The 9,198-nt window shown below is 57.6% G+C and overlaps 1 protein-coding gene across 3 annotated transcripts in view; it reads right to left on the reverse strand.

The window, feature by feature from the left end:
- LOC102979717 (RNA polymerase III subunit H) overlaps positions 1-4,368 on the reverse strand; it is a 5,925-nt gene extending 1,557 nt beyond the window's left edge. The window contains exons 1-3 of one of the 3 annotated variants that reach the window (XM_028486264.2): positions 3,608-4,368; positions 3,075-3,138; positions 1,448-1,649 (exon numbers count right to left, since the gene is read on the reverse strand). In XM_028486264.2, coding sequence (XP_028342065.1) covers positions 1,448-1,649; positions 3,075-3,138; positions 3,608-3,839 — 498 coding nt within the window. In that variant the 5' untranslated portion in view covers positions 3,840-4,368. The remainder of the gene's footprint in view (positions 1-1,447; positions 1,650-3,074; positions 3,139-3,607) is intronic. The other 2 variants (XM_055083295.1, XM_028486266.2) reach the window with 2 other exon arrangements.
- Between the last annotated feature and the right edge of the window lie 4,830 nt (positions 4,369-9,198).

Consider the following 9,198-nt stretch of genomic DNA (forward strand, 5'->3'; position numbering starts at 1 on the left):
CTGGAGCCAACCTGGACAGGAAGCAAAGGGCGCCCTTCCTTTTAGGTGCCCAGCACAGGCCAAAGGGAGGGTGGGGCACACCCCAGCCAGGAGGCTCTGGGGACATCCAGGAGCTGCACCAGCACTCCCAGCTGGTCCAGACTCCCCTCTCCTGCTCCAGCCTCTCTTTTTTTTTTTTTTTTTTTTTTTGTGGTATGCGGGCCTCCCTCTGCTGCGGCCTCTCCCGTTGCGGAGCACAGTCTCCGGACGCAAAGGCTCAGCGGCCATGGCTCACGGGCCCAGCCGCTCCGCGGCATGTGGGATCCTCCCAGACCGGGGCGCGAACCCGGTTCCCCTGCATCGGCAGGCGGACGCGCAACCACTGCGCCACCAGGGAAGCCCCTCCAGCCTCTCTTGAGGCGTGTAAGGAAAGTGCTGGTTTACCGAGGCTACAGCCCCTCACCCCTCGCCCCCAAGCCTGGCCCACACAGGCACCAGCAGACCAGTCCTGGGCCTAGCTTCTGAGCCACTCGTGGTCTAGTTCTGCCAGAAAGGCCTAGTAACCTTGAGCCCCAGCCTCCAAACACATGCAGAGGGGAAGCCTTGGGCCACCCACAATCCTGACAGACACAGCTGCCCTAAAAGTCAACAACCTGGGGCCCACCGTTATACCAGAAAACCCTACCAGCAGGCCCCTGAAATCCCACTTCTGTCATGTGTCGCTGTCTGGCTTCACGAGGGTAAAAGACAAAAGGGACCCAAGTCAGATCTGGCCGGTTGCAGCTTCCCTGCCACCTCAGGCCATGTGGGTTTGTAGTGGCAGCAGCCCTGGGGGTCACCACCCCTCCCTTGGTTTCTTCCTCTCTCAGCCCCTTGACCCACAGCCTTGTTGTCCAGCTGGTGTCATCCCTCGTGTGGGCAGGGGTCTGACTCCCCTGCCCTCCCCAACAGCCATGGCAGCTTTACGACCTCGCTGCAAGAATTACTGCTGCCCCGGGCTTCCCTGGAGGCGCAGTGGTTAAGAATCCGCCTGCCAATGCAGGAAACACGGGTTTGAGCCCTGGTCCGGGAAGATCCCACATGCCTTGGGGCAACTAAGCCCGTGCACCACAACTACTGAGCCTGCGCTCTAGAGCCCGCGAGCTGCAACTACTGAGCCCACGTGCCACAACTACTGAAGCCCGCCTGCCTAGAGCCCATGCTCCGCAACAGGAGAAGCCACCACACCACAACCAAGAGTAGCCCCCGCTCGCTGCCACTAGAGAAAGCCCGCGCACAGCAACAAAGACCCGACGCAGCCAAAAAATAAATTTATAAGGAAAAAAACAATTACCGCTGCCCTGGCCTGCAGAAATGGGGGCTCCCCAGGGAGAAGGGACCGCCCAAGACCCCACAACAGGGACCTGCACCCTGACCTGCTGGGTCCTCCCGCCCCGCGGTTCCCCGCAGTCTTATCAGGACAGCTCACCACAAGCGTGTACGGAGCCTCCTTCTTTGGCAGCTCCTCGCTGGAAGAGGCGGCATCGGCCGAGCTGGGCCCGGTGGGGGACGTGTCCACAAAGCTCTCGTCCACCACCCGGAAGCGGATCTCCTCGCCGGTGTCCATGTACAGGTCGTGCGCTCCTTCCTCCGTCTCGTACTCCCACACCCACACCTGCTCCGCCTCGTCACTGGGCGGGGCACAGGGTCAAGGCAACAACCAGGCCACGGGGGAGCCCCGAGTGTTGGGGAGTCCTCCCACGGAACGCCCCAGGAAAATCCAATCCCAGGCTGAGATGCTTTGGGAAGTCACAGGAAAAGCAGGCCCAGCGCCGTGTGCTAGAGGCAAGGTCGGGCCGGGCCCAGTGAGTGGCTGGATCTCCTGGGCACCAGGACCCAGGCTGGAAACACGGACCCCGGGCAGGCACCATGGGACGTCAGCGCAGGAAGGAGCTCCAGAGCACAGCGCGAGCTCCGCCGCAACATGGAATGACCACAGCCCCTCGGTGCCTGGGGTGTGACTCCGCCTGTGTCCGTCCTCTCAGAGGCCGACTGCCAAGTTCAAACCTCAGCTCCACCACCCACCAGGGGCCAGGCCCAAGCTCTCAGTGCCTCAGGGTCCCCATCTGTAAAACACAGATTACAGTAAGGCCTGTCCTCCAGGGCTGCGGTGGGGAGGTAATAAAACAGCACACGTGGAAAGTGCTTTCCACAGGACCCTCGGGTCGGCCCGAGTGCTCGATGAAGCCGGCCAGTGTTCTCCGCATAGCGCAATGCCACATCCCTCTCCGTGCCTCAGACACTCTTGACGGCAGGCAGCCCGAGGACTTGCCCAGTTTCCAAGAGGACACGGCAGGATGGGAGGTCACCAGGCTGAGGGACAGGCCAGCCTGGGCCAGGTTTTCTGACAAGTTCCAGAGCCACACACAGACCCTGCCCCCTGCCCTGCACACGCGCGCGCACGCGCACGCGCACACACACGCACCCGGCTCCCTACTGCCGGCTCTGCTGGATGGCCCCCCTCCAATCAGCAGAGGCCACACCAAAGAGACATGCTGCCCTCTAGTGGCAGCCCCGCAGATGGGTCCTGCCCCTCCTCTGCGCCAGGTCCCACGCTGGGCATTGCGGGGTACAGTTGGGACAAGATGGGGTCCCTCCTGGTGGGCGGTCTCGGTGAGCACCTACAGAAACAGCAACCCCGGTGCAGCAGGCAAGGGCCGGGACAGGGACAATGGGGGAGCCAGCAAAGGGAATCTTCAACCAGCCTAGGGCCCGCAGAGCCAAGCCCTCAAATGTTAGCTGAGGGAGGGGAGGTGGGCCACTCAGGCGGGCCTCTAGAGGGAGGTGACCTCTGAGATCACTCCTGAAGGGACAACCTAAGCAAAGCGAGCTGGAACCAGGCCTGACAGTCCAGATGGAGGCGTAGGTGTGCAGATGCCACGGTCAGTGTGAGAAGCACAGGCAGGTCAGTGCTTCTCGAGCAAAATGCAAGCTGGAGGGGTGGGCAGAGGCCAGCAGCATCAGGTCACAGGACCCAAGGCCACCTCGAAGAGTGAGGACCTTCCTTTGGAGAGGCCCGAGCTCCTCCATGACCCACTCTAACCTTGGGAGGATACAACTTGGCCGGCTGCTGCAGCGACTCTGGAGGGATGAGAATGTCATCGAAGAACCCTAGAGAGACTGGAAGACACGCAAGTGACAGCATGAGACGGGGCTCAGAATGGACAAGCAAGCCCTTACCCTGTGCTGCCCATGGAACCCTGGGCCCCGTCCCCACCCCAGAGCCCCACGCCTCTGCCACAGCCTGAGCAGCCACCCAAACCCGAGGTGGACGCTGCACGACAGGGACCAGCGGATGCCGAGGGACCCGAGTCACCTCTGCCAGCTCCAGTGCCTGCCCTGAGGTCCTGACTCACGGCCTCGCGGTGAAGGCCCCCAGCTGGCCGAGGTCCTCACAGTTACAGCATGGGGGGCTGAGTATCCCCCTTGCACACAAGCTGCTCGGACAGCTCGGGAAGGTTCTCTTTCCCTATGTGACCCCTCCCCTGACCACGTGGCCCAGCTCAGAAGCTAAAGGGAGGCAGTCTAGCCCCGCCATCTGCCCGCAGCATGCTCCCGGCCTCATGTGAGGACTCAGGGCCAACATTACCGTGCACTCCGTCCGGGCTGCAGCCTTTGATATTTCCAATCAGAATCTCGTCCAGGAACGGATGGAACACCACATAGCGAAAGTGAACTGGAAATGAAGCCAGCACGTCAGTGATGAGCAGGCCATGAGGAAGGGCTGCTCCAGCTGGGGTGGCCTGTGCTTTCCAGTGTCGATTCTCACTCACCGGCATGCTGACCCTGCGGTGGCACCAAGAAGCCACACAGCGGTCCATGCCAGGTGCCCGTGGGACTAGACCTGTTAGCTAAGTCGGAGGGACCCTCGGCCCCGTCCCCGGCAAGGCCACAACTTGGCCCCATTAAGAGGCTGGCAGCACGGGCCCTGGAACTGAGGCTCAGTTCCCAAATCCATCAGTCACACCTGAGCTCAGATTCTGGGCCAGCAACGACTCCAAAGTCAATTCCAGCCTTCCTCCAGGCTCTCTCCTTTATTTATTTATTTATTGTTAAAATCACCGGGCTGCTGTTCTTTTTTTTCTTTTTTAAAAAAATTTATTTATTTTTATTTTTGGCTGCGTTGGGTTCTTGTTGCTGCTCGCGGGCTTTCTCCAGTTGTGGTGGCTTCTCTTGTTGCGGAGCACGGGCTCTAGGCGTGCGGGCTTCAGTAGTTGTGGCTCGTGGGCTCAGTAGTTGTGGCTCGTGGGCTCTAGAGCACAGGCTCAGTAGCTGCAGCACACAGGCTCAGTAGCTGTGGCGCACGGGCTTAGTTGCTCCGCGGCATGTGGGATCTTCCCGGACCAGGGCTCGAACCCGTGTCCCCTGCGTTGGCAGGCGGATTCATAACCACTGTACCACCAGGGAAGCCCAGGCTCTCTCCTTTAAATTCTAACAAGGGCAGAAGCAACTGGCAAAGAGAACCAGGTTTGGAAACAAGTTCCCCCATCTCCCGCTGATTGGCAAAGTTTGCCCCAGGCATAGCTCTGACCTGGAACAGCATGCTAAAAATGCTCTGGAATTTGGGGTGGGGGAGGAGCCAATAAATCAGCAAAAATGCCTCTGTGGGTTCTCAGGTCCTGTCCTACGTGGTCCCTACTCACCTGACCCCAAGAAAAATATCAGGTAAGGTCTGTGCCCACATCACAGACTCTGACTCCACAGCGTGGCAGAAGCCGTCACTCCATCACTGCTGCTCCTTGCTGAGCGCCCCAAAGGGGGTGTCCACCGAGCCCCAAAGGGGGTGTCTAGGGCCTGAATTCCGCCAGGGCTAGTAAATAACCACAAGGCTGCCCCCGGCAGTCGCCCGGCGCCCATCACTACCCACCTGTGTCAGACGTCATGCTTCCCCAGTGTGAGCAGAGAGGCTGAGTCACCTGCTCACAGTCACACAGCTGCTCTGCCAAGGCGAAACTCCCTCTCTGAACCATGAGACAGGACCACTGGGTTGAATCTGCCTTCCTCAGAAAGGTTTAATCCCCAAACACAGGCTTCTGCTACCAGTGCCCTCAGCTGCCTAGTCTGGCAGCCCCACCCCAAGGACAGCAGGGTCCACCTGGCCCCCAGCTCCCCACCAGGCTGCTTCCCCATAGCTCCACCAGGCAGGAAAGCGTGGGAAAAGCAGAGGAGGCAGCTGGTGCCCCCTCCCTCCCTGGCAAGAGACAAATACAAGCCGTCTGAGCCTTCTCAAGATGGGAGAACCGCATGCTGACCTCGGAGAGAACAGATGAGGGCAGATGTCACTTATGCACAGTGTGGAAAAATCCTGTCCCCTGTATGACCCAACGTCAGTTCATTTTAATAAATCCCCACGGAGCCTCTGCCAGGTCTGTGCCAGGCCCGATTTGGGCACTGGGCTTACAGGGGCAGGACGACACATGATCCTGTGCCCAGGGAGCTCAAGACTGGAACAATTACATCCAGAAGCAAACGGTGAGCCACCCAGGTGTCCAACAACAGATGAATGTATACACAAAATGTGATATATCCATACAATGGAAGATTATTCAGCCTCAAAAAGGAATAAAGTACTGACACATGCAACAACATGGAAGAACCTTGAGGACATTATGCTACATGAAATAAGCCAATCACAAAAGGCCACGTATTTTATGATTCTATTCATATGAAACGTCCAGAATAGGCCAATCCAGAGACAGAAAGTAGATGAATGGTTGTCAGGGGCTGGCGGAGCAGGGAGTAACCGCTAATGAGTATGGTGTTTCTTCTGGGGGTGATGAAAATGTTCTGGAATTAGACAGTGGTGATAGTCACACAGCCTGGTGAATATACTAAAAGCCACTGTACTGTATGCTTTAAAAGGGTGAATTTCATGGTATGTGAATTATATCTCAATTAAAAAACAAAAAGGAAGGAACTTCCCTGGCAGTCCCGTGGTTAAGACTCCACGCTTCCACTGCAGGGGGCACACGTTCGATCTCTGACTGGGGAACTAAGATCCCGCATGCCACATGGCCAAAAATAATAATAAATAAAATAGGAGGCCACAGACCAGCTGGAGGGCCAGCTGGGATGGTGCTATGTTGCGGGCCACCTCCCAAGACCCCCATCTGAAGTTCTAGGGATGTTTAGCCTGCAGGTGGGAAGACTGGAAAGTCAAAAAGGATGGGTCTGAAGGACCAGTAAGAAGAGGAAGACCCGTTCTTAGTTGTAGGCTCGAGCAAACTTTGTCCCAGGATAAACAGGGCTGCCTCAGGATATGGTGAGTTTCAACAAAGGACAAATACCATGATTCCACTCGCATGAGGTACCTGGAGTAGCCAAATTCATAGAGACAGAAAGTAGAATGGTGGTGGACAGGGGCTGGGGGGCGGGGGATGGGGAATTGTTGTTTAATGGAGACAGAGATTCAGTTTCAGAAGACAATAAAGGGACTTCCCTGGTGGCACAGTGGTTAAGAATCTGCCTGCCAATGTAGGGCATACGGGTTCGATCCCTGGTCTGGGAAGATCCCACATGCCGCGGAGTAACTAAGCCCGTGCGCCACAGCTACTGAGCCTGTGTGCTGCAGCTACTGAGCCTGTGCTCTAGAGCCCACGAGCCACAACTACTGAAGCCCACGCACCTAGAGCCCGTGATCCACAACAAGAGAAGCCACTGCAATGAAAAGCCCATGCACCGCAACGAAGAGTAGACCCCGCTCGCCGCAACTAGAGAAAGCCCGCACGCAGCAACAAAGACCCAACGCAGCCAAAAATAAATAAATAAAATAAAATTTTTAAAAATAGTAAGTTTAAGGGCTTCCCTGGTGGCGCAGTGGTTGCGCGTCCGCCTGCCGATGCAGGGGAGCCGGGTTCGCGCCCCGGTCTGGGAGGATCCCACGTGCCGCGGGGCTGCTGGGCCCGTGAGCCATGGCCGCTGGGCCTGCGCTCCGGAGCCTGTGCTCCACAGCGGGGGGGGCCACAGCAGGGGGGGGCCCGCATACCACAAAAAAAAAAAAAAAAATATTAAGTTTAAAAAAAAGAAGACAATAACGTTCTGGAGATGGATGGTGGTGATGGCCACACAACAATGTAAATGCACTGAATGCCACGGAACTATACACTAACAATGGTAAATTTTACGTTATATGTGTTTCATCACAACTTAAAAAACAAGGGAAAAGAGCAAAGCAAACGGTGGGCACAAAGACAGGCTGCTCCGGAGCCCAGAGTGGGGCCCCGGTTCAGCCAGAGGCGGGGGGAGGAGGCAGGTCCCGCCGGCCTGGCAGGCACAGAGAACACAGGGCTGGTGCCAAGGAAAGGCACCCTAAGTGACAAGGGATAAGGCTGGCCAGTCGGGGCCAGTGTCACCAGTCACAAAGGCTAACATGTCGTGAGCGCCTACTATGTGCCAGGCAACGGACCAAAGGCCTCCCGTGGTTTTTCTCGTTTATTCCTTGCAAGGGCTGTGTGAGGCGGGTACCACTGACATTACACCGTTTTTCCAGAAGTGAGTCTCAGAGAGACAGGTAAAGTAATCTGGCCTGGGTAGAAGGAGAAATAGAAAGAAGCAGAAGGCAACTAACTGGCAAATGAATAATCCTCTAAGCGAAGGCAGAGGCCCGGTGCAGAGCCCCGCTCAGCACACCCCTGGCCACAGGCCTGGCGAGGCAGCGGCGGGAGGGGGGCCTCAGCCTCGAAGCCTGGCCACCGATCCCCACCACAGACCAACGACTCGCCCTGCGCGATGCTCGACGGGCCCTGAGGAGCCCTGTAGCCGCGAGTGTTAACCCCATTTTACAGACGAGGAAAGTGTGGCTGAGGAAGGTAGTCACCTGCCTGAGGTCCCCACGAAGCGGGGCCAGAGCCAGAATTCAACTCCGGGTCTGTGTGACAGGCCTAACCCTGGGCTCTACTCCTGTACCTCGTTCCCAAGAACGCAGGGGACCCTGCGTGAAGCGGGGTGGATAAGAAAACTGGCAGTGAAGTCCTACACCCAGCAGCAGACACAACCAAATGAATGGACAGAATTTCTTCATATTTAACTTTCTTCTCTGAGTTTTTCTTTTCTTTTTTAAAAAAATTTATTTATTTATATATTTTTGGTTGCGTTGGGTCTCCATTGCTGCGCGCGGGCTTTCTCTAGTTGTGGTGAGCGGGGGCTACACTTCGTTGCGGTGCACGGGCCTCTCATTGCGGTGGCCTTCTCTTGTTGCGGAGCACGGCCTCTAGGCGCGCGGGCCTCAGTAGTTGTAGCACGTGGGCTCAGTAGTTGTGGCTCGCAGGCTCCAGACGCGCAGGCTCAGCAGTTGTGGCTCACGGGCTTAGTTGCTCCGCGGCACGTGGGATCTCCCGGACCAGGGATCGAACCCGTGTACCCCGCATTGGCAGGCGGATTCCTAACCAGTGCACCACCAGGGAAGTCCCTCTGAGTTTTTCTTGAAGTTCTGGCCCCCTGACCACTTGTCTCCTGGACAGCAAGGCCCCTGTCCCATGACAGAGACTGGGCTCAGAGCCCTCGTGGGCTTGTGTCCACAGCACCGACTGGTCTTTCTGCTAATGAAACCGTCCTGGTCCCCACAGGCAGCTCTCCACAGAGTTCGACGGCATCCGTGAGAACTAATTAAGTCTCTGGATTCCTGGACACACACACCAGGCAGCCTCACGGCACATTCTGGAATGCTCGGACATCTCTGTGCCGAGGCTGACGCCCCCAGTACGGGCCAGGGCAGGGCTCCTGAAACGCGGCCTCGTGTGAGAATCCCTGCAGGCCCCTCCCCAGAGATTCTGACTCAGAGGGTCTGGGGCAGGCGGGCGAGCACCCGGCGGACGGCGAGAGGAATGCCTACACCCTGACTGGCCCCAAAACACCTCAATGGCGCCCTTGCTTCTGATCTGGTTTGTCCAGGCAGGGGAGAGAAGAACACTCCACTTCTTCCCCGAGCCCTCTCCTCAAGGTGACCCGCCCTCTACTCCTCCCTCTCAGCCGGGGTGCACATCCCTTGCCAATGTGACCGCAGCCCCTCCCATCCAGAGGAAGCCCTTCTCCATCCCTTGACCCTGGCCTCGGCCATGTGACCTGCTCTGGCCAATGGGATATAAGCAGAGGCCTGAAAAGCATCTGTGCTTTGGTGCCCAGTCTACCTACTGAAAGAGGACACCACACTGAGCAGAGACGTGAAACTCAGCAGAAGCCCCC

This window comes from Physeter macrocephalus, unplaced genomic scaffold, assembly GCF_002837175.3.
Source record: "Physeter macrocephalus isolate SW-GA unplaced genomic scaffold, ASM283717v5 random_769, whole genome shotgun sequence".
NCBI lineage: Eukaryota > Metazoa > Chordata > Mammalia > Artiodactyla > Physeteridae > Physeter > Physeter macrocephalus.